Source organism: Gopherus evgoodei, chromosome 4, assembly GCF_007399415.2.
Source record: "Gopherus evgoodei ecotype Sinaloan lineage chromosome 4, rGopEvg1_v1.p, whole genome shotgun sequence".
NCBI lineage: Eukaryota > Metazoa > Chordata > Testudines > Testudinidae > Gopherus > Gopherus evgoodei.
In genome coordinates this window covers 94,742,603-94,767,645 of record NC_044325.1, presented here as the reverse complement: position 1 = coordinate 94,767,645, position 25,043 = coordinate 94,742,603, and the positions used below count along the sequence as shown (strand labels likewise).

Genomic DNA, 25,043 nt, shown 5'->3' with positions numbered 1-25,043 from the left:
TGGGCTTCTTAAGTTTGTGAGGAACCTTGGGACTCATGTTCCCTGTGTCCAAAACAATTAAGAACTTGAAGTTTCTCAAGTTGCTCAGTCAGGAGGCTCTATTTTTAGAAACTCAGTTCACTCAAATGCTTTATTCCACCTTCTTATAAGGTTGTCCTCAGCTGTGCTGGGCTTTCTGTTCCCACTCTGCATGCTAGCTGTGAGGCAAAGGTTATTAAAACCTCACTACTGATGGCACATGAAGTAGAGCAGGAACAAAGCAGCACAGCAGGAGATAGTAATGTAAGGAAAGAGGTGAGGTGATGCAAAGACAACACAAAATGATGACAAGAGAACATCAGACTGGGAAAGGGCATGGAGAGAGAGACTACAAAGAACAGAGAGAGACAGAAGACAAAGGGGGACTCAAAAATAGTCAAATGGGAGATGTTCCTACTTTTCCCAGGTCTCACTTTGATCCATCTTAATACAAACATTTGGACTTGGAAACCTTCTCTACCCATGACTTGCATATTACTAATGACAAGTTAACCCTCACTTGTTTTGGATAAGCCCCCAGAAATGTTTAGTTACATCTTTCTAACTGGGATGGAAATAGGACTAGAGCAGCCTTTCTCCTGGCACTTTGCATTTTCTCTTCTGATGCTGTTCCATGCATGCAAAAATGGAAATTCTAATAGAAAAAACAGCCACCGAAGTTGTCCATATTTTGTCAAACCTCTATATAGGGTCAGCTTGGTAATTTAGCTGAGATTTCCACCCCCTCCCTATGTATTACATCATGTTCCTGGAGTTTGCCGCCTCTCGGTAAGCCTCACTATCCTTGAATACCTCATGGTGTTGGAGTTCAAAGGCTTACAGCTGAGGGACAGCAGAAGAACTACAGGGAAATGATGAAGTTTTGTACATGAAAGTTCCACTGAGTTTTCTCTTGGAATTGTAGTTAAGGAGATTCATTCTTATTCCTCCTCTCCTCTGTCCCCAGTGAAGCTTTCAATGCTGGTGGGAATAAAGTATATTTGCTTTGGCGATGCTCTTAGCCCTAAAACTAAAGGATTTTTACCAGCCACATATCTCTTAATAACCACAACTCTGTAACTCCTAGAATAGCAGTGCTGTTTACTGTAGAAAAGGCTATTCACCTGGAAGTATACAGTACCATGATGAGATAGCCAGAATCTGAAGAGAAGGAAAAGTGAACAGTGATGGTGTGGGAGATACAATACTGTCTAGTCACCAGGACTGCTCCATTGGGGTAGCATTGAGTCTGAGTGGAAGGAAGAGGCCTTGCTTTCATGACTGGACAACTCTGCCTACGGATGATAAAATGACTCTGGCATTTGACCAAATGACTTCAGAGGACATGCATAAAGTTATAGTGGAAGCAATAGAACCATTCATAAACAAGTGCTTCCGTGAGGCCAGCTGTAAAAACAGTGATGGCTACCTATTAGGTGAAGGGGCGAAAACCTTGGCGGAAAGGAATATAAATAAGATATAAATTTCTTAAATGGGTGGTATAGTGATCATTTTAGCTTGCATTATTAATTGCCAGTTCTGATTGAGTGTACTTGTCTATTCGGTTGTGTTTAAGGTGTGCAAATCACACTTTTCAATAGGAGGTTGATTTTTTTATTTAACAAAACACTAGAATCGAAGGCTGAAAAGGATAAGTGAATAGGGTCAGTTAAGAGTAATTGAAGAAGACACAGTAGGTTAGAAATTCAAAATGCTGCCTGCCCAACACTCTATTACAAATGGCATTTAGGTGCAGAAGTATATTTTCTAGCAGGGCTTTGAATGTGTAAGAAATCTTCATACAGGACGGAAAAGGGCATTTGCAGCAGAACTCGACTACTTCAGAACCTCATTAAAATAAACGGTGCTGTGAATTCAGATGCACAGAAATAGTCACAGTATTTAGCATTTTACCACTTCAGTGTTCTATGTGAACATTAATTAACACAACAGCCCTGTGAGTGAGGTAACTAATATTATCCCCATTTTAATAATGAGGAAGGTGAGACAGAAATGGATGGGTAAGATGCCTTGTAGTTAAGGCAGTAGACTGGAACAGAAGAGATTTAGGTTTTATCTTGACTCTGCCAAAGATTTCCTGGGTAATTCTAGGGCTTGGGAAAACCTCTTAATCTCTCTGTGCCTTGATTAACCATTGTAAAATGGAGATTATAATACTTACTATCTCCCACCCTTTGTCTGTCTACGCCCCTATCCTGCAGTTAACGCTGTATGGGAAGTGACTTTATTAAGGTGCCCTGCAGGCATAGGACCCTGCCCTGAGAGAGTCACTTGCAACAGGATCAAGGCCTTAGGTTTTAAGCTCTTCAGGACAGGGGCTGTCTATAATCATACATATGTACAGTGTCTAGCACAGTGGAGCCCTGAGCTCAGTTGGTGCCTCTAGGCACTGCCATAATATAAATAATTGCAATCGCTTGCTAGAGGCCATACACAGAGAGGCAGCAACAAGAATGAAGTGGCAGTGCTAAGATTGGAGCTCAGGAGTCCCTGGCCCCCAGTGCCATGATTATTCCTTTAGACCAGGGATTGGCAACCTTTGGCATGCGGCTCGCCAGAGTAAGCACACTGGCAGGCTGAGCCGGTTTGTTTACCTGCCACGTCTGCAGGTTCGGCCGATCGAGGCTCCCACTGGCCACGGTTCACCATCCCAGGCCAGCACATCCCTTGGCCCATGACGGTTCCCACAGCCCCCATTGGCCTGGAGCGGCAAACTGCAGCCAGTGGGAGCCACGATTGGCTGAACCTGCGGACACAGCAGGTAAACAAGCCGGCCCAGCCCGCCAGGGTAAACACAGATCTCTGCTTTAGACCATCCTGCTACAGTCCTCTCTTTGTACAGATCTCCTTGTGGATGTCAAATGAGAGGGTTACAGTTACTATATGTCCCTACATTTTCATGGAAAATGTCTGTGGGGGAGATGTTAGTCTCCACAGGCATCTGTAGATGGCTAGAAAAATAAATAAAAACAAGGATTGAAAAAACAAACAAATTTGCTTGCCTGAAATAATAAGGAACAGCTGGAATGATTTGGTTGTCTCATGTTAGTAGCTAAAAAAACCTCTCAGTGGGTTGGATTATTAAAAGGAATTTCCATACAACGCTCAGGAGATTCATGATATCCAGGTTCATCTAGAGAGACTGTACTGGAATGTTTAGATTTATTTAAAATCATAAATTTAAACCTGGGCAGTAAAAAGAGGCAATAAATGATGGATAACAGTAGCTCACAAGCACCTTGCACCTGAATATATTTTTTAAATTGACTGTAACTGCGGATAGCATCTTCCCTGCAACTAGTCATTTGTTTTCATCCCCTGTAGAAAAATCTGGAAAAGAACCATCAGGTTTATTGTGAGATCAGATATATTAAACAGGACTATCAGGGAATGCCGTCAGGTTGGTATTGATCAGCTGCTGGAAGTGGGGTTGGTTCAGCTTCTCGTCTTCTCCTTTTCAGAGAACAAAGAAACAAAACCAACAAATTGAACTAAATTCAAAAAAGATTTTAAAAATATATTATTTTCTTTAACAAATGTGCTTATTACACAAATATTAACACGTAAACACCTCATGCACAGACAAGATATGGGGTAAAAATTTGTAAAGTACCTCAATAGCTTAGGAGCTTAAGGGCTTGTCTACATGGGGACATTAAGGGCTTATCTGCACTGTTCTGCAGTGTGGGTTGTGGGATTGTGAATTGCAGAGTGCAGCAAAGTGTTGCATGCTAACTGCTCTGTGTGGATGCTGCTGACACAAACTAAAAGGTACCTACCTACTTCCTGTTAATCTTAGTTGTGTTTGAAAGAGGACTATGTATACGTTACCTTTTACTCCACACAGAGCAGTTAGTGTGCAACACTTTGCTGTGCTCTGCAGGTCACACCCTTGTAGTCCACACCGCGGCACAGTATAGATGTAGCTTAAGGGAGTTAATTTGAATTAACTTTTAAAGTTGATTAGTTAAATTGCATTAAACCGCTGTGTGGATGCTCTTACTCAGAATTAAAGTGGCCTTATGTCAGTTTAGTTTATCTCAGTGAGAGAGTGTCTCCTGCCAATGTAGCGCTGTCCACACCAGCGCTTTTGTTGATGAAACTTATGTCAGTCAGGAGTGTGTTTTTTTCACACGCCTGATTGGCAAAAGTTTTACTGACAAAAGTACTAGTATAGACATAACCTCAGAGTGATCACACAGGAGTTCAGCGCTGTCCAACTAAGCCACTTTAAATTCACACTCTTATTAATTCAGATGAACTTCCCTGACTGTTCCTGTGTAGACAAGCCCAAAGTTCCATTTTCAGAAGTGATTTAGGAGCCAAAGTCCAAGTGAAAGTCAGACGTAGATGCTTTCTCAAATTTTACGCTGTATCTTTTTCTTCTTATGTTTGTGTTTTACTTGTATTTATTGTTCCTTCGCGTTGTTATGGCTTATTATTGACTCTCATTAGTACTTTATTCAGTTATGTTTAACATTTGTATTGCAGCAGTGCCTAGTAGCCAGCCAGGTCCGGGCCCCATTATTCCAGGCAGTACGTAAACAATGACAGTTGCTGCACCAAAGAACTTATTGTTTCCTGAAAAACAAAATTTATTATTTCTAAATATAAATCTGAAAATTTGCAAAAATAATGGCTAGCAACTATTCTTAATAATAAAAATTCCTTACAAGACTTCTCTGTATGTGTGATTGTATCTTTCTTTGTACAATACAGAGCAATCAAGGCAATTTTTTGTATTTGTATAGGAGGATTTTGTTTTCCAAAAGGTCAGGTGACAGCCAGGCTCACTGATCTTGTTAACCCTTTACAGGCAAAAGAGATATGAAGTACTTCTGTTCTATTAACTCTTACTTATCTGTTTATGACAGACATAATAGTAAGGTCTGATACATATAAATGTGTGTGAACACTGTTGCATATGAACTGTAGACCTTGAAGAATGTGGGTCTCTGGAATTAGAAATTAGCAGCAAAACAAATAGAACAAATTCATAAGGAGGAGGAAACAAAAGGGAGAGTTTTGGAATTTGGATGCGATTCTCAATAAGAGGTGTTCACGTATAGAGCCAGATCTCACCTCCTCTGGCAGCAATGAGAGTCTCTTCATTGATATCAGTGGGAATTGGATCAAATTATTATACAAAACCAGTAAAGATTTTTGGCCCACATCTGGGTGTGGGTCCTGCAGTCTTTATTCAAGAAAAATCTTCCATTGAATTCAGGGCATTGTTTTGTCTGAGTAAGAGGTGAAGTATCAGGTTCCAGTTGTCTTAGCTATTTCTTTAAAACAAAGATTGTCTTTTGACGTGAAATTCTAAGTAGTAGTATTTGTTGGCCTTTTGAAGTGTGGAAATATATATACAGGAAAATACCAAGGCTCTCCTCCATGATAATGATGATTAGTTTAATTACATTCAGTATAATTGTTTCTCAAGATGACCTCCTTTTCTGATAGCCTTTTTTTTTCATTAAAAAAATAAGCTTAATTGGAATTGTAAATTACAGAAACGAAAGAGGATGTTATTAGAAGTATTAGCTATTTGTGTCAGGCACTGATGATTGGTTTTGGTGTTCTTAAGATGCAAAGAGCAAATTATTAAAATTGACACGGTGTCGATGTGCACAGGGTAATATCCACTTCTGATGAATTAATTCAAAATCTGGAGGTTTTCCTTATAGAGGATTAGGTTATACAGTAATTGAGACTCCAAAAAGAAAATAGAATTGTGTATTTATGCCTTTAGAAATATTATTTGATGGCAATAAAATGTTCCCTGAAATTCCCTTCTGAGTGGAGAAAATGGAGTTTGTTTGCAGTAATTGCATTTTCTAGCATTTGCTTTTGCACTTTCCAATATGAGTTAAGCCAGTTGGAACCTGTGATTTGGTTTTGCTTATTGGCAAAAGTACCATGTAAATTGATCTGTGATGCATTTATAGAGAATGCTTTGAAAGTTTTGAAATTGAGATGGCTTTTTCTTATTAGTTTTAAATAGTATTATGATTCATTTCTGTATTTTAGCCTAATGTAATATTAACCAAAAATGTTCTTTTTCAATTTAGTTTTAATCAAGTTCTAGAAGAGTATTTCCATTTCACTTCACTGGCACAATGAAGGCTGAGTTTTTGTTTCCATTGTCTGCTCTGTATCCAAAGTTCAATATCTCAGCCATATGAAACAACATTCATTGAGTCAAAATTTGTCTGGAATGTCAGCTCTAATATGTTATATCTTAATATATTTAGTGTTTTATGTCCATGGTTCAAAGGGATAATGTTATATGGGACTAGATACTGATCTTATTTACACTGGTGTAAATCTGGAATGATTCTGCCTAAATCAGTGGAGCCCCACTCCAGTTCAACAGATGAAATGAAGGCTAAATCTGGCCTGTAACCCTTATATTATCCCAAGTTAGTGCTATTTCATTTCAGTGGATCCTTTTAAAAGCAAGCATACAGCACTCAGCAATCATGTTAGGCCTGCTCTTTGTGCCCTGTATTGTTTGTATGATGTCCTAGAACGATTGGCACATTTACATTTTTGTTTTACAAGGATTGACTTTAAAAATGAATGAAAAAAACAATAAAAGCTATTGCAAGATGCAATGACCATATTGCCCTTCAGACTTCGCTAAATTTAAAGTTAGACTTTAAGGACAGCGTTGCGAGCTCTTGCAACTTCATGTGACTTTTATGATGTTTGTTATTTTCCTTAAAGCCCCATCTCCTGGAGTTATTATATGAGAATCTCAGCTGTTTTAAAGTAATTTTCTGGCTCTTCTCATTTTGGAGGAAAGCTTGAAAACATTAACCCTAAAGGCTCACTCACCAGCAGGCAAATAAAAAGAGTTCCAAATGTATTCTTTTTAAAATCCCATAATTTTTAAGCCAATCTCATGATTTTGGGGGGCTGTCTCATGGCTTTTGAATACTCAGACTAGCAGTACTTTGAGCTACAAAATCATGCTGCGGCTTTCAAAGAATGCCAAATTTGTATTCCAACTTCAGGATAAATAAATACTGTGCACCAGTTGATAAGATCCAGTGAAAACCTTCTCGTACTAGGCTCCATTAGAGAGACAGTTTCAATTCCATTATCCCAACAAACTTCCAAACAAACTCGAGAGGTAAAAAATAACTGATTTCAATGCAGCTGTAAATAGGCTGTGGCATCAATGGTGAAACAAAAGATTGTATCTTACTGTCATACTAACTTTTTTTTTGTTTTGAACAAAAATAACTCCGGCTATAAATCACAAACAGTTACATTAGAATAATGTTATGGTTGAGACATAAATGCATAAAAGCAAGGAATTTCCAAGTTACTGTTGTCACTGCATCCTTAAATCAGCCCCTTTGTAACTAGATGCTGCAGTGTGTGTGGCCCCGTTTCAGGGGTCCTTCTCCACTTGGTGATGTTACATGTCACTGTTGTACAATATATTTTACTTCTGTATGGGCTAGATATCTGGATAGGAATATTTGCTGTTGAGCACCTCTGGTTCTGCAGCATAAGACTGCTGGTCAGGGACCACACAGGTCAAGTAACATCTCCTAGTGCTGTGGACTCTAATGGAAGGCCTTAAGTGCTACAGTGCTTCAGCTGTTGAGGACTGAATTATGGGTGATGAGACAAAGATTCACTCAGCATTTCCTTGCTTTTGTGGGTTTATGGCTCAACCTTGGCATTATTGTAACGTAGTTTTTTGTGTTTAATGTTTCTTAGACTTGGTTTTCCATTACCAGCATGGAAGAAACCCTAATGCATGAATTTCAGAGGAGAAGGTAGCAGTCTGAACCTGCTGTGTGGCTCGATCAGCAAGTGTGAGTATTAACGCTAGAGCTGTCAGGCCTTGTGAAAATGAATGAAGCCTGATGGTTACAGAGTGAAAGATCAGAGGCAGAGCTTGCACTTACATAACATTTCTTTTCTGTGGTGTCTAACAACCTTTTCAACAAAGGGGAGCTTTTATGTACAAGCTTTAGATTTATCACAGGAATCCAAGGATCTCAGCCTTCACTTTTCTCTATACTGTGGTCTGATGTTTTCTTTGCATAAAGCAAAACAGTTAAACTTTTACTCTTTCGCCCACCTTGATATATTTTCCATGTGTTTTTATTCTTTCCCTTCACGCTCTTCCAAAACCAAATGTTGCTTTAAAAAGGCATTTGTGAACTGATGGCTAAAAAACCTGGTGGAATATTTTGCAGCAGGAAGATTTGCAGAGTTTTGGGACTTGGGCTGTCTTCAGTGGCCTGGGGCTATGCCTGGACCTTGTGTTTCTATTTTTCATGTATGTTTTGTTTGAACTATTTTATTGTTGTGAGTTGTTCTGTTCTTTTTATGTCATCAAGATGTGTATGTGAATGGTTAGAAATGTGTGTTAAGCTGTTAGCTTGTTTGGCCAATATAGTTGTCATTTTCTTTTTTTAATTATTTGATTAAAGGATTTTTTATTTTGCAGGGCAGGGGATAGTGGGAGGGATATTTATTCTGAGAGCAGCCAGAGCTTTTTCATTGCTGGTATAATCCAAGAAAAGATGTTTGCTCCTTTTATCCTGCTTTGGATTCTAAGTTTTACAGAGAACTATTGTTGTTCCATTCAGCGTGGGGAATCTAGCATGTATTATAAAAACTGGCAGAGATACGAGTCTGATCCATCCATGCATTCCATGTGGAAGGAGGAAGCAGAGTTTTTGAGGCATTGTCCCACCGTCTCTCAAAATAGAGAAGGCCCCATTATGTGGTTGAGGCATCGTGAGTTTGAGAGGTAGGGATGGCCACATGCAGAGAAGAGAAAGAGATGAAGCTGCTGTTCACACTGACCTCCAAAACCAGTGGAGTTTCCACCAGACAATCTACCAGGAATTACGGCTGCTCAGAACAACATTAAGTTCCGCTTCACAGCATTTGTTGCCCTCACCTCATTGAGGGGGATGGCACCAATGGCAACCCTTCTGCTGGGTGAGCTCTGCTCCCAATAGCAAGGAACAGCACAGAGGAACAACTGGCTGTCTATAAGGATGTCTGTGATCTGCTGATTTCCCTGCTGATCTCTGAGCCTCTTTGTAGTTACAGGAGACCTTCCGTGCTGCTTCTGCATATCTGTAAGCTCTGTTTCACTAGGTAGTAGTTCATAGAATCATAGAACCATAGAATATCAGGGTTGGAAGGGACCTCAGGAGGTCATCTAGTCCAACCCCCTGCTCAAAGCAGGATCATTTCCTAACTAAATCATCCTAGCCAGGGCTTTGTCAAGCCTGACCTTAAAAACCTGTAAGGAAGGACATTCCACCACCTCCCTAGGTAACCCATTCCAGTGCTTCACCACTCTCTGAGTGAAAAAGTTGTTCCTAATATCCAGCCTAAACCTCCCCCACTGCAACTTGAGACCATTACTCCTTGTTCTGTCATTGGGTACCACTGAGAACAGTCTAGATCCATCCTCTTTGGAACCCTCTTTCAGGTAGTTGAAAGCAGCTATCAAATCCCCCCTCATCCTTCTCTTCTGCAGACTAAACAATCCCACTTCCCTCAGCCTCTCCTCATAAGTCATGTGCTCCAGCCCCCTAATCATTTTTGTTGCCCTCCGCTGGACTTTTTCCAGCTTTTCCACATCCTTCTTGTAGTGTGGGGCCCAAAACTGGACACAGTACTCTAGATGAGGCCTCACCAATGTCGAATAGAGGGGAATGATCACATCCCTCGATCTGCTGGCAATGCCTCTACTTATACAGCCCAAAATGCCATTAGCCTTCTTGGCAACAAGGGCACACTGTTGACTCATATCCAGCTTCTCCTCTACTGTAACCCCTAGGTCCTTTTCTGCAGAACTGCTTCCTAGCCATTCGATCCCGAGTCTGTAACAGTGCATGGGATTCTTCCATCCTAAGTGCAGGACTCTGCACTTATCCTTGTTGAACCTCATCAGAATTTTTTTGGCCCTGTCCTCTAATTTGTCTAGGTCCCTCTGTATCCTGTCCCTATCCCTAAGAGTATCTACCACTCTTCCAAGTTTAGTGTCATCTGCAAACTTGCTGAGAGTGCAGTCCACGCCATCCTCCAGATCATTAATGAAGATATTGAACAAAACCAGCCCCAGGACCAACCCTTGGGGCACTCCACTTGAAACTGGCTGCCAACTAGACATGGAGCTGTTGATCACTACCCATTGAGCCCGACGATCTAGCCAGCTTTCTATCCACCTTATAGTCCAATCATCCAGCCCATACTTCTTTAACATGCTGGCAAGAATACTGTGGGAGACTGTGTCAAAAGCTTTGCTAAAGTCAAGGAATAACACATCCACTGCTTTCCCCTCATCCACAGAGCCAGTTATCTCCTCATAGAAGGCAATTAGGTTAGTCAAGCATGACTTGCCCTTGGTGAATCCATGCTGACTGTTCCTGATCACTTTCCTCTCCTCTAAGTGCTTCAGAATTGATTCTTTGAGGACCTGCCCCATGATTTTTCCAGGGACTGAGGTGAGGCTGACTGGCCTGTTGTTCCGCGGATCCTCCTCCTTCCCTTTTTTAAAGGTGGGCACTACATTAGCCTTTTTCCAGTCATCCGGGACCTCCCCCGTTCACCATGTGTTTTCAAAAATATTGGCCAATGTCTCTGCAATCATATCCACCAACTCCTTTAGCACCCTTGGATGCAGCGCATCTGGCCTTATGGACTTGTACTCGTCCAGTTTTTCTAAATAGTCCAGAACCACTTCTTTCTCCACAGAAGGCTGGTCACCTTCTCCCCATACTGTGCTGCCCAGTGCAGCAGTCTGGGAGCTGACCTTGTTTGTGAAGACAGAGGCAAAAAAAGCATTGAGTACATTAGCTTTTTCCATATCCTCTGTCATTAGGTTGCCTCCCTCATTTAGTAAGAGGCCTACACTTTCTTTGACTTTCTTCTTGTTGCTAACATAGCTGAAGAAACCTTTCTTGTTACTCTTAACATCTCTTGCTAGCTGCAACTCCAACAGGGAATTGAGAGTCTCAGACTCTGATTCATTGTATGACCACAGGCAACTCCCTTAACCAGTCTGTGCTGCAGTTTGCCCATCTGTAAAGTGGGCATGATAATACTTACCTACTTGATGGAGGTGTTGGTGGCTTAGTTAATTAGTGCTTGTAATACATGTTGAGATCCTTAGATGAAAGGCACTGAAGGAGTTGTAAAAATGAGAAGACAGGAGTCAAATATCTGTGACTGAAATACATTTACAATGTTATGTACTACAGTAGACAGCAGTAAAGCTCCATTTCCATGTAATCAATCAAAAGTAAGAACAACAAATAGCAAAGTGTGCAACTACCCCAAATGCCTGAAGCATGAAGTTGAAGGCAATGTGGCTTTTATGACAGTGTGGAGATCTGGAGTCACTGCACTTCTCAACCATGTTATAATTATTGTTATATTTTTGAACAGTTGACTAAGAAGATCTGGCATTTTTGCTTCTAACAAGGACATGAATAGTTAAATCTCATAGCCAATCACATTCTATCTTTTATAATGCCATATATAGAGTAAATCTTTACTTTTCTGAGTAGCCCCACTGAAAACAGAAAAGACAGTTTGGGTGAGTATGGGCTTCCAGGATCAAGCTCTTATGAAGCAGAAACTTAAAGAGAATTATTTGGTGCGACATTAGGTTGAGGTTTTGGAACCCCTGGCTAAATCACATAGTAAAAATCTGGCCGTTTAAGTATTTAAAGTTAATCTTGCAAAACCAGTTTCTTTAGGAGAGGCACATATCTTCAGTGTAATCCTGAATTTCAAAGTCATATTTTGGTGGCAACTGCTGGGTGGAGGAAGTATAAAAAATTATTTGTGAGCCTGAAACTGACTGACTTACTCTTATCGGTAATGTTCTTCTCTGAGCAAGAATGCCACTGAACTGTCATATTTAGGAAGAGAGAAGCCTTCATAGCTATTACAGTAATTCGCTAGTCATGGATTAAATTCTGCCCTGGGATGTGCACAGCTTCCATTGCATGCAGATATTCAAGGATGTAATTGGCCCAAGTAATATATTTTGGCACATTGACATGGCTGTTTGATTTTGGAAGTTGTAGAGTGACTGATGTTTGAATATCTCCATCATAAACTCCTTTCCAGTGGGACAGCAGCTTCCTTTTAATCCTTCTCCTGTTAAGATTTCACATGCATACACTCAGCAGCTGCAGTTGTGGCCTAATCTGGAAACTGGATGAATGGTTTAAAATGAGACTTTACTGTCACTTTGTGTGTCTGCGACTGGGGGTTTTGAAGTGCTCACTCCAACAAACGCATCAGGCATCTTCCACAGCTTGGGAATGGATCCCTCCCCACCCAGCAGTTTCATGGAATAATTGAGAATAAGAAGAATTACTGTTTTCCTGAACTACTGTATTACATTAGCATGTATGATATAAAGAAAAAATGTGGAAATGCCCATCAAAGCTTGCACTGTGCTACCCTGCACCGAGCCACCAAACAACTGGAATGTGGCTACATAAAGATTAATGTAGGCAAGAGGAAAACTAAAATACCATTGAGTAGGAGATTAGTGTGTGACTGTGCTTATGCTTCCATAGAAAACATAAAAGGTAAGCAGAATATAGACGAAGGGCACTGTTGCCAAAAGAAAACATGCCAGAATATTTCAGAAGTTGTATCACAGAGAATGAATGAATGTTTTACTTGATTGGGGCCCTTTCAGGAGGGGATAACTTGAATAAGATGTACAAATACATAATCTGATTAGAGGTAATGTATTACTCTGAATAATACTATATATAGTTTCCTAGGGGAAGGGGAAAGCAATGGATGGACTGCCTCCACTTTTCATGGGCCTGTGCTGGCTTTCAGCAGATTTAGTTATATGTACGTTGGGGGTGGGAGGTGGGTTTTTTTTAATTTTTTTTTTAAAGAGCAAAATTCCCCTTCCCCCCCCCCCGCCGCCCCCGTCTTCTGAGCCTCCTTCTATGCCCCTACCCATCAGAAAAGGAAAAAGAAATCTGGCAGAATCTAAAGTCAAGAGATTATGGAGCAAATTCAGGTTTGTGGTACATAATGAAAATATTTAAGCATTTAAATGTACTTAACACACAGCAAGTACTGTCCCATGAATGATTAAAGATAGAATGAAGCACATTCATCCTGATCCATTTTAAAAAAAGAAGTGTACACCATTTAAAGACTGCAAGCAAATACAACCGGGCCCATAACTAATTACTAATCAAGCTAGCATCTTGAGGGTGTGCTATACAATGTACCATGGCATGCTTGCTTCACTGTCAGATGTGGATGTACATTTCAGTGTCCATGATATCACAATACAGTCTTAGTACACTACACTTAGGCATTGGGATGCTCAGTGTCACAATCCCTGACTTCTGAGCACTAGAAAATCACAGGAACAACACTGCAATCCACAGCGCCTAAGTACCCTACACAATATATTGGGAGAAATAGGCACCGTAGAATGTAATTCACAAAGCCAGCACAGTGGGGATGGGGAGGAGGAGCCAGTGGAGATGCCAATGAGAAGGATGTATGCTAAGCCCTGCCCCTCTCATGGAGATAGGTGCCTATCTCTGCTAGAGATCCATAAACCCAGGGGAAGACGGGCACTCTGCTGTTTAACTTATGTGAAGGGCCTGAGCCTGTAGGCTTTCTCAGAGGCAGCTTACCTTTGCACAAAACAGACTGGATGTAAGGCGTATACTGAGGTTAGTCCCCTCAATCTCTCCTCTTGAAGTTGCTATACTTTAATTCAATAATTGGGCAACGAAGAGTGAGACTCTGTAGCCAAGGGAGTAGGGCACTGACCTGACAGATCCCAGTTCAAATCCCTTCTCATCAGGCAGAGCAGGGATTTGAACTACTGGTCTCCCACATCCTGGTTGAGTATCCTAACAACTGAGCTAAAGTGAGCTTCTCCTCCTTCTGTTTTGCGTGGAGGTAGGCAACCTTTGAAAGTGCCTCCTGGATCAGGCTTCACAGGCAAGTTAAGCAGAGGAATGCCTGCCTTCCCCTAGTTCATGGATTGCACTGGGATTTAGGCAGGAGATAGGTGTTCAGACACCTAGAGTGAAGTAGCAGTGTGCACGCTGTGATGCTTTCTGGGGATACTCAGAGTTGTGACGCACCTCACTTGTACTTACTTTTAGTGTGAGGAAGCCTTTCTGTTCTTACTGTGGTGAGCTCCCCAACTCTAGCAGCCTCTGGCAACACAAGCACTCCCCTCTAGGCCACCACAGGCTCCATTATCTCTTTACAGTTTAGCGATAGGGCACGCTTCAATCCCTGAGTGCTCCAAGCATCTCCCAGTTCCTGATCCACTGGATGGTCACAGAATTCCTCTGTTCACAAAGGAACAGTACATCACAGCTTACCAGTTACAGTACAGAACACAGTTCTGCTTAACACACAGCACTGAGATTTGTTTATAGAGAAAGCAAGTAGAAGTTTATTTAACAAAGAACAGGGATTCAAGTGATAGCAAGCAGAAATACTGGCATTGAAGGGTTACATTTGAAATGAAATCATAGCACGTGTACTAGAGCCTAAACTTAACTAATAGGACATTGTTCTGTCATAAGAGCAAAAGCTCACCCCAAATCCTTCCAGCCTATTACAGCCAGAAAGCAAGCCCACTGTCAGCTTACTTCCCAAGTGAAAGATATCAGGGTGTCTCTTTGCAACCCTAGATATGGCAAAAGAGTCCTTTGATCTTTATTCATAAACCAGACACTCTCCTGCTGTGTGTTCCTTCCTATAGCTTTAGCAGTCTCTTGTCAGTTTCTCAATGTTGATTAGCTGAGGGGCTTAGTATGTAAATAGGTATCTCTTGTGAGGTATACGATACCCAATTTGCATGTAACCAGACAGATAAGCGTCTTATCGGAAAGGAACACGCTTTTCACCTTCTGGTGCCCTGCTTTAACTTTCACACCTTAAGAACTTATTTTCCAGCATAGGCAAGTACCTCCTTTCATATTATCCTTATATACATGTTGCAGTGGTTATGCCAACCAGTGTGTTACTGGATCTCAGTAGAGACTTCATATGCCTTTGTTGAATTATTATGCATATAACTGACTCAGGGGATCCCTGTAAAACTCTGTGCACACCCATGCCCTCTGCCAGTATCACAAATGCCCAGAGGCAGAAACATGGGTGCCTAGGGAACTTCTACTGCAAAAACAAGTGAGTTTTGGTGCAGAGTTAGGCAGCACCTGAGCAGGAGTTTTGTGGATTGCAGTGGGGCCTAAAAATGGGACTTAGGCATCTGAATCTGGGGGGATAGGCACCTACGTACCTTTGTAGATTCAAACCTTAGCCTCTCTGTGGTTCAGTTCCCCATCTGTAAAATGGGGATAATACTACTTATCTCCCTCACAGGTGTGTTATGAGGACAAATACATTAAAGATTGTGAAGCACTTTGTGATCTACTGATGAAAAGCACTATATAAAAATAGGTATGCAAAATGAAGACTGAGTAGGGATATGATTGCTATCTATAGATACATTGGGGACGGGACGTGGTAAACACCAGGGAGGGAGAAGTGCTATTTAAACTAAAGGACAGTGTTGGCACAATGAGCGTGAACAAATTCATACTAGAAATTGGAAGAAGATTCTAACCATCACAGGAGTGAGGTTCTGGAACAATCTCCTGGTAGTAGCAGGGGCAGACAACCTCACTAGATTAAAGTTGAATCTTAATAAATTTAAGAATGGGATTAAGTCCCAAGCAGACTGCGAAGAGCTACAAAAGGATCTCACAAAACTGGGTGATAGGGCAACAAAATGGCAGATGAAATTTAATGTTGATAAATGCAAAATAATGCACATTGGAAAACCTAATCCTAACTATACATATAGAGTGATGGGGTCTAAATTAGGTGTTACCACTCAAGAAAGAGATCTTAGAGTCATTGTGGATAGTTTTCTGAAATCATCCACTCAATGTGCAGCAGCAGTCAAAAAAGCGAACAGAATGTTGGGAATCATCAAGAAAAGGATAGATAATAAGACAGAAAATATTTTGTTGCCTCTATATAAATCCATGGTATGCCCACACCTTGAATACTGCATGCAGATGTGGTTGCCCCATCTCAAAAAAGATATTTGGAATTGGAAAAGGTTCAGAAAAGGGCAACAAAAATGATTAGGGGTATGGAACGGCTTCTGTAAGAGGAGAGATTAATAAGACTGGGACTTTTCATCTTGGAAAAGAGGTAACTAAGGAGGGGGGATATGATAGAGGTCTATAAAATCACGAGTGGTGTGGAGAAAATAAATAAGGAAGTGTTATTTACTCCTTCTCACAATACAAGAACAAGGGGCCACCACATGAAATTAATAGGTAGGAGATTTAAAACAAACGCAAGAAAGTATGTTTTCACGCAACACACTGTCAACCTCTGGAACTGCTTGCCAGAGGGTGTTGTGAAGGCCAAAACTATAACGGGGTTCAAAAGGGAGCTAGATAGATTCATGGAAGATAGGTCCATGAATGGCTATTAGCCAGGATGGGCAGGAATGGTGTCCCAACCCTCTCTTAAGAATTTCACCAAATCTAGCTTGGTTTGTGGGGATTGATAATTATGACAAGTGTATCAGATTTCATGTCAGTGGTATCTTTTCTGTTTCCTGAGAGAGAAGAAAATAGCAATTTTACTTGTGCCCAGGAGTCACAGAGAGCTGGAATTGTAGGTACCTATTATTTCTAGTTTTTAAATAAAATGAATTGCAGAGCAGCATGTGACAGAGATGGGAAAGAGGGAGGAGGGAATGGGGCATAAACTGCAGAGGAGTGACAAATGCCCAGTAGCATCTCACCCAGCTTTTAGTCTAATGCTGCACCACAGAGAATTATTAATATGTATGATTTGCATTTTGTTCAGATATTAGGAATCTATGAAGATGTCTAGTGTTTGGGGGGGAGTGGACATCATAGCTTTTTATTTTTCTACCCAGAATTAACGGATTTTGATCAGGAAATGTTTGCATAAAAATCCTGCTGAACTCCCATTTCCTTGCCATAAATATTGAAAGGAAGAGAATTTTCACTCTTTCCCCATAAGCCCCATTGGAGTAAAGTTAGTCTGACTATCACAAACATTTCTCTAATTATTTTTCAAGTAGGCTTTTTGATTTTATTTGCAAACCAAATTTTGAAATAGGAAAGTTGTGTGTGTTTATGGGGGATAGTGCTGGCAAGAAATCCTGTATTTCTTCAGTGCGAGTTTCAGGAGTGCAAAGACTAAAGAATTGGGGCTGTAGTGTCCTTATTAGAATAAAAGTAGCAAAGAATCCTGTGGCACCTTATAGACTAACAGACGTTTTGGAGCATGAGCTTTCGTGGGTGAATACCCACTTCCTCAGATGCATGTAATGGAAATATCCAGGGGCAGGTATATATATATGTGTGCTAGCAAGCAAGCTAGAGATAACGAGGTCAGTTCAATCAGGGAGGATGAGGCCCTGTTCTAGCAGTTGAGGTGTGAAAACCAAGAGAGGAGAAACTGGTGCTGTAATTGGCAAGCCATTCACAGTCTTTGTTCAATCCTGAGCTGATGGTGTCAAATTTGCAGATGAACTGAAGCTCAGCAGTTTCTCTTTGAAGTCTGATCCTGAAGTTTTTTTGCTGCAGGATGGCCACCTTAAGGTCTGCTATAGTGTGGCCAGGGAGGTTGAAGTGCTCTCCTACAGGCCATCCTGCAGCAAAAAAACTTCAGGACCAGACTTCAAAGAGAAACTGCTGAGCTTCAGTTCATCTGCAAATTTGACACCATCAGCTCAGGATTGAACAAAGACTGTGAATGGCTTGCCAATTACAGCACCAGTTTCTCCTCTCTTGGTTTTCACACCTCAACTGCTAGAACAGGGCCTCATCCTCCCTGATTGAACTGACCTCGTTATCTCTAGCTTGCTTGCTAGCACACATATATATATACCTGCCCCTGGATATTTCCATTACATGCATCTGAGGAAGTGGGTATTCACCCACGAAAGCTCATGCTCCAAAACGTCTGTTAGTCTATAAGGTGCCACAGGATTCTTTGCTACTTTTACAGATCCAGACTAACATGGCTACCCTCTGATACTTATTAGAATAGTATTCATAAGTATAGAATATTAGTCTTTCCTTCACAGTTTGTACAACCAAATAGGGCCAAGAACAGTAAGAAGAGGTGGCTATCTATTGGGCTATCTAATCTATGGTATTTGTAAGGAACCAATCACCTTTGTGAAATCATTCCCCTAGTGATCATTAGGAACGTTCACTAAGCTAAATGAGTTTCTATAAGAGAAGAAAGATGGCTTGTGGTTAAGGCGCTGCATTTGGACTGGAGATCAGAGGCCAATTCCCAGCTCTAAGAGTTTTCTGTGTGATTTTTGGCGAACTGCTTTAAATCAGATTTTTTAAAAAGAACTCAGCTTTTGTTAAAGCACTGAAATAAATGATCTTATTTGCAACATTTTTTTTGCTTTGTTTTTTTTAAATCTGGCACCAACTGGGGATGCTGAACCCTTGAAAATCTGTCCTTAGGGGCCAGTCCCATTGACTTCAGTGAGCTTTGGATTAGGCCCTTAGAAAATACTATTATCCTCATTTTAAAGATAGGCTCTCTGTGCCTCAGTTCCTTTCTCCCTCCCTTTATCTGTCTTGTCCATTTGGCTGGTAAGCCGTTCCGGGTAATGACTGTATCACCATATGCTTATACAGCATCTGTCTCAGGGTGGAGCCCTGATCTCAATTAGGCGCTACCATAACACAAATAATAAGAATAATAATAAAATGAGAGTCCATCATAAGTGGACTGGTACTGTGTAGAACAAGGTAGAGCATGGGCATAAATTGCTTAATGGGTATTTCGGAATCCTTAAACTCTCGTAAAATATACCTTTAATAAGTAATCCTACCTAATATATACAGAGTGTAGAACCTTTCCTTTGAGCTCTTTACAAACATTCATTCATTATGTCTCACTGCATAATAGACTGGAACCCAGTATTGCTGACTTCCAGCTAGTCCCATGTACTAACAGATAGTATGCCAGATGTTCAGAGCTGTTGTATCTCCATTCAATCCTGTGGAGCTGAGCTGATTTACACCAGCTGAGGATCTGTCTGCATGCCTGCCAGCTTGTTTTGTTTCATTTTGCAGTACGTGCCTTTGGTTATGACATTTCTTTGTGTGACATTACTTTACATTTTAACAAAATTTCATTCAGAGAAAAAGAAGCAGCATTAATAACGTTCGCTGCCCATGGAGATACACACAGATCCTGTGTATTTAATTCTGTCAGTGTTCGCTGTCTACTTATTTTGCCGGCTATGCTGGTGTGGGAAGCAAATGTGCTAATTAAGTGCTCTTTTTGTTATTTCAGGAAGCCTGCCATATGAATATAAAATAGTGATTGCTGGGAATCATGAACTGACATTTGATAAGGAATTCATGGCAGACCTTGTTAAACAGGATTACTACCGCTTTCCCTCTGTGTCCAAATTGAAACCGGAGGACTTTGACAATGTTCAGTCACTCCTGACAAACAGTATTTACTTGCAAGATTCAGAGGTAACAGTTAAAGGATTCCGAATATACGGTGCCCCATGGTAAGTCCCCATTTAAACTTTCTGTGCTTATATTTGTTTTTTCAACCACAGCAAGAGTTACTGCCATTGAAAATGCAATGAGTCCTGCTTTGTTGAGCTGGTGTGCAGAACCGTACTGTATCTTTCAGTAAACCTTGCATTGTGAACAGCTATGAAAACACAGACAGTGTTGCTTTAATTGTAGTGGTAAAGATTTTATGCAGCAAGATAAACATAATTATTTGTTTGTGTGAGTAAAAGAGTGAGCAGAGCAAGAAAAGAAGAGTTGTGATCTATATCCATTCTGCCTGCTGTTCGATTACTGGAAACTCGTGGACAAATTCTGCTCTTCTCTGTTTTCATGTAGTTCCCATGAATTCAGTGGGCTAGCATAGGTGTCAGCGAGGGCAGAATTCAGTCCCTAAAACCTGAGTCTCCACTGTCTTGTGTGTTGTGTAGTCATTTACACTTGTAAAAACTTAGATCAGTATGGGACCATTTTAAAGTTGGTTCCTTAATCTCTATTTTTTTATCTTGCTACTGAGGAATACTGAAAATTTGTCTGTTCTTCTTTGTTCTCAGAATTTTGATCATTAGACTTTGAGCCTAATTCTGACCTCAGTGATACCACTGTAAGTCCATTGCTATCAATGTTGCTCTTGACTGACCTTAGTGTGGTAGAGATCAGAGTTGAGGTCCTGTGCTGAACAAACTCAGGAAGATGCTGACTATAGCTGTCTACAGTTCTGTACTGAAGATACCTTGAACTGAGTTTTTAAAATGCCACCTCCTTTATCTGACCACTGCTCTTTCAATCTGTTGTTGCATCATATTGCCTGGCTATTTAGATGTAGGATCTTGGTACTTCTTGAATTCAGTTAGCACAGTAAGGAAAACTGTTATGCCTATGCCACAAAATTGAGTCTCACTGATGTTAATAATTGTTAAATATGTAGGAATTATAATAGTAACCTCTGTGTTGATTTAGCTGATTAGATATTAGTGTGCATCCTCTAGCATGGACTTAATACAGGTATATCATGTAACTCAGTGATACCAGATTCACTTTAAATGAGAGACTGGGGGTTTTTTTGCACCAGAGAATGGGGCTGCATTATGTGCATTTCTGCAGTTGCTTCTTATGCATATTTGAGAAGATCCTTCCCTCGCTCACCTGGACAGTGCTGCTTAGCAATTTATAGGCAGCACCTTTGCTCAGTTACTCTCTGGTGGTGAAGTTCCTACCAGTGTCCCTTGTACAGTCCACATGCAACAATGCTGGCTACAGGCAACCCAGGTGGAAAGGGAGAAATTTATAGACATACTCTGTGTCCAATGCCCCTGACTTAAGCTACTGATTTTTTTAATTCAAAAGTCATAGGCTTTCGTTTCTAGTTTAAATCAACTTGACGCTACCTAGTTTTTAAAAAATACTCTTAGATTCACAGTGTCTGCTAATTGATAGAGATGATCATAATTCAGATAAAGAACATCTCTTAAAGACATTTGAAAGTCTTTTTTTCTAAAGTAACCATAGGTAGTTCACTGAAGAAGACAAGGGCACATAAAGGCCTTGGTAATGTAACATGGATTTGAGGCTGTTGCTGGAGGGCTAAAAGCTCTGTGAGCTCTCTGGAATGTTAACTGCAGATTACCATGGTGAACAGCTTCCTTCCTCGTGTGTGAGCTCTAGACAGAAAGCTTGCATTTGTAGACAACCTCTGATGTTCACAGACATCCTTTCATATTAGTAAAAATGGGTTTTACTTAACCTAGATTAAGATTATTGCCACTGGAGAGACCAGAGAGGAAAATGTGGTCTACAGGCCTTGAGGGACATGTGACTTGGTGTTTTACAATAGTGGACTCTATGATACACTTCCGGCACATGTATAGATGTACTGATTTTTGCCTTTGTTTACTGAACCCATAATGGTGGCCCATGGCCTATTTTTTCCAACTGCATCCAGAAGTCTTTAAATTTTGCATATTGTATGTGTGAAGGTTGGAAATTTATTAAGAAATATTAAGGGGCAACTGATCAAGGAACAAAGGTTCTCCTAACCAGCAGCACAAGCCATTGAACCACTTAACTTTATTTCATAATGACCTGACTCCTTAGCCCATTAATCCTGGAATTTCCTTGTGCAAAATGCATGGATGGCAATGGATACTTTGCCAGAAAGGAAAGCTGAGCTCCATCCACCCTGGGACACTCCTCTAATCTCTCTTGAACAAAATCTGTAATTTGTGTCAAGTTGTGATGAATTGTGGTAAATATGTGTGTAGGGCAAATGGGAATGGGGAAATTGAGCTGAGATAACTATTTTAAATTGATGTAACTCTTTAGGTTAGGGAGTCTACTTATCTTGGTGTGGAGGGTGCTGACTGCTGATGCTGAAATGGCAGCTTTCACCCTTTCCTCTTGTGTCAGCTACTGGGAAAGCATTAAATCCAATTAGATTTCTGCATTTTGTGTGGCTCCTTCAGAGAAGAGAAAAGGTGCATCAGATGCCCAAAGTCAGTTGTTCAAAATTTTACAGAGAGGAGACTGTTCCTTAATGATGGAAAAAGACTTTTTCAGCTTTTATGCTCTTCTGGTATACTGCATTCTCCCCACCCTCCATCCTTACCCTGAACTACTATCCTAAATGTTCAAATTCAGATTACCCCAAAAGGACAAAACCTCTGGGGGTTTTTATATGTCTGCTTACCTCAGTTAGGGTTTTTACCTGCATATATAAAAATACACACACAATTCTGTCTCAGAGGTGAAACACAAGTGCATTAAACCAAAAGACACTCCAACGTAAATTGAGCTAAGTTGGCAAGTTCGATTTGTGTGCATTTTAGATGATATTTCCAGAGGGAAAAATCCATGTTTGCTGATACAGCTAGTGGTTTTAATTTAAGAAGAGGAACCAAACTAAGAATAACATCTGCAGTTCTGAGGGTTTCAACCTGTCAGAGGTTTCTAAGAAGTAATTGCCATCAGACTGGGAAAACTGGTTATAACTCATCTATCTATTTAGAAAATGTAAATTGCCAACTGAGTGTATCTATGGGAAAGAAATATCAGTCCATATTCATTACATGTTATTACTCATGGTACATCTGAAAGCTTTCTAAAGACCTAAGAGAATTCAAGTAGTGCCTCCTAACTTACAATTTAGTAGAATTTGTATGTAGAAAATAACTTACAACACACAGGAGCATTCTTGTGTATTTGCAATTGGAGAGTGCAGTGGAGCATATCAACAGTCTTTGAGGTGCAGAAAATTTGAATGTAGCCTGATGGGTCTGGGATATTAAATGGCATTAGCTGCAGAGATGTTGAAAGTTTTGGAACGTCAGCCCCTGAAAAGTGAAAGACTCCTCCTTAGCAAGCGTCAGACATGCTAAAGTTGCTTGTTGAACTCCTACTTTCAGAGGCTGGGGATGTAACTGCCATTTTCACACCCTAACTAGGAGACTGGTTGATGCACGTTGAAGAAATAACATGGGTAAAGATTTTCCATTTAGTTTGTAGACAACAATCTACTTCTACAATCTGCCTCCTTTCACTTCCTACTGTCTTTGCCCTCTGGACCTGGTTTAGTTAGTGGAGAAATATCTGATTGTATAGCTCCTTATGCAGGCAAAACTCCTAACGATTTCAACAGGAATATTACAACGAGTATGAGTTTAGGTCTTAATAGCTAGCCAGTACAAAATAAATAAATAAATCTCTTTGAACTTTATAATTGATATTTAATGATTTCACTCTTAAAACTCTTTTATTTTCACAGTCAGATGCCTCAGACATTGAGGTGTCCAGTAAAGCGGGCAGCATGTAAATCTGTTTTTTTTGGGGCTCTCCGGCATCTGAGCTGGGAAAATCCTTTCCCCTCCCAACAGGAACAGCTGCATTGTTCAGCAATATCCTGCACCTTTGTCAAGTAGTAGCTTGGTCAGGTCTCAAGAACAGAAACACAAAGCTGGCCTCCCAGTTGCTTTTAATGAATGTTAGTGGGTTTTTCCTATGTCCAGGAATTTGATCCATAGGGTGATCCAGAGGTCAGGAACAAACAGCTCACTACAGCTCACCTCTGAGAACAAAGGCTTTCATTTGCTTTTTTTAGTAACTCTGGAGGAAGTGCCTTATTTTTTTTTTTTTGGAAGCAAAATTTTAATTGGCATAGATAATGTGACCTTGAAAAGGCCAAGAGAGGTTGAAAAACAACACCACACAGTTCAGTCATCTCCTTTAAAATACAATATTTTTCTCCTCTCTTCTGTGTGTGTGTGTGTGTGTGTAAATCTGGTATAAAATTGCTGGATTCACACCATCATTTGGCTTAATTTTGCACATATTTCAGTAACAAGAGTTGAAACTGAGCATGTTTATTTCTCCACTGCATTTACAATTATATTTTAGTACAAATAGCTACTGGTTTGTTACAGCTTCCTTGTTCCGATCAGTGCTTTAATACTTTGTGTTTACCCTGTCAGAAAAGCATCAGATTTTTTTCCAATTATAAGTTTTGCAATGCATCGTGGATTTTGCTGACAGTATTCAAGTTCTTGAAATAGCGAGCAAATTAACAGCCGATATTGAGTGCGAGGATTAGAAAACCAATTGGCAACTCACATGATAGGATTCAGATATACTGATGGGTAGAATGAGTCTCATTTCTTTTATTTTCATAGTCTTACTTGGTAATTAACTTGGGCCTAAAAAAAAAGTGAAAAAAGAACCGAAATTGCCATGCTCAGCAATAAAGTTCCTCCTTGCTATTAGCATTGGGGAATAGAAAGGGAGATTGGAAAATTATATTGGTGCTGCACAGTCTTTCAGGAATTCCAGCATTTATTCAGTAGAAGTCAGCAGTTGGGAATAGTATTGGCAAAGAATAAGGTCTTCTGTGTGTGTGTTAAACAAATAGACACACTGCTGTAATGTGGTTGTGTTTAAAGGCACAGGCTCCTATTTCATTTTTCTTGGCATTTGTCCTTCAGCTCTCTCATTATAAGATCGAAGAATGTATTCCCCCAGGTCTAGAATTACAGGGGCGTTTGTTTATATTTTTGCCTCTTTGGGAGTGTCGCAGATTTCTGTTCAGTCTCCCTGAGATCAAATTCACTTCTAACTTAGCCTCCATTTACTTTTTAACAACAACAAATTAAAAAAGACTGTAATGCAGATCATTTTAAAATGCATTGTCTCCTAACCGCTTTTAATAAGACTCCAGCCAGCAGCAAACTAACCGTTTTCAAAATGCTCTACCTCTATACATTTGGCCAAATCATGTAATGCTTATTCTGTTTACAGTAGGACTTTACTTCAGTGGGAATATTGCCTGACTAAGGAGTAAGTACTTGCAGATAATTCAGTTCTAGTGTAATTTACAAACCATGCCTGCTT

General features: G+C 40.4%; 1 protein-coding gene across 2 annotated transcripts in view; it reads left to right on the top strand.

The window, feature by feature from the left end:
* Positions 1-25,043, top strand: part of MPPED2 (metallophosphoesterase domain containing 2) — a 141,617-nt gene that overhangs the window by 67,276 nt on the left and 49,298 nt on the right. For both annotated transcript variants that reach the window (XM_030560226.1, XM_030560227.1), the window contains exon 4: positions 19,435-19,660. In XM_030560226.1, coding sequence (XP_030416086.1) covers positions 19,435-19,660 — 226 coding nt within the window. The remainder of the gene's footprint in view (positions 1-19,434; positions 19,661-25,043) is intronic.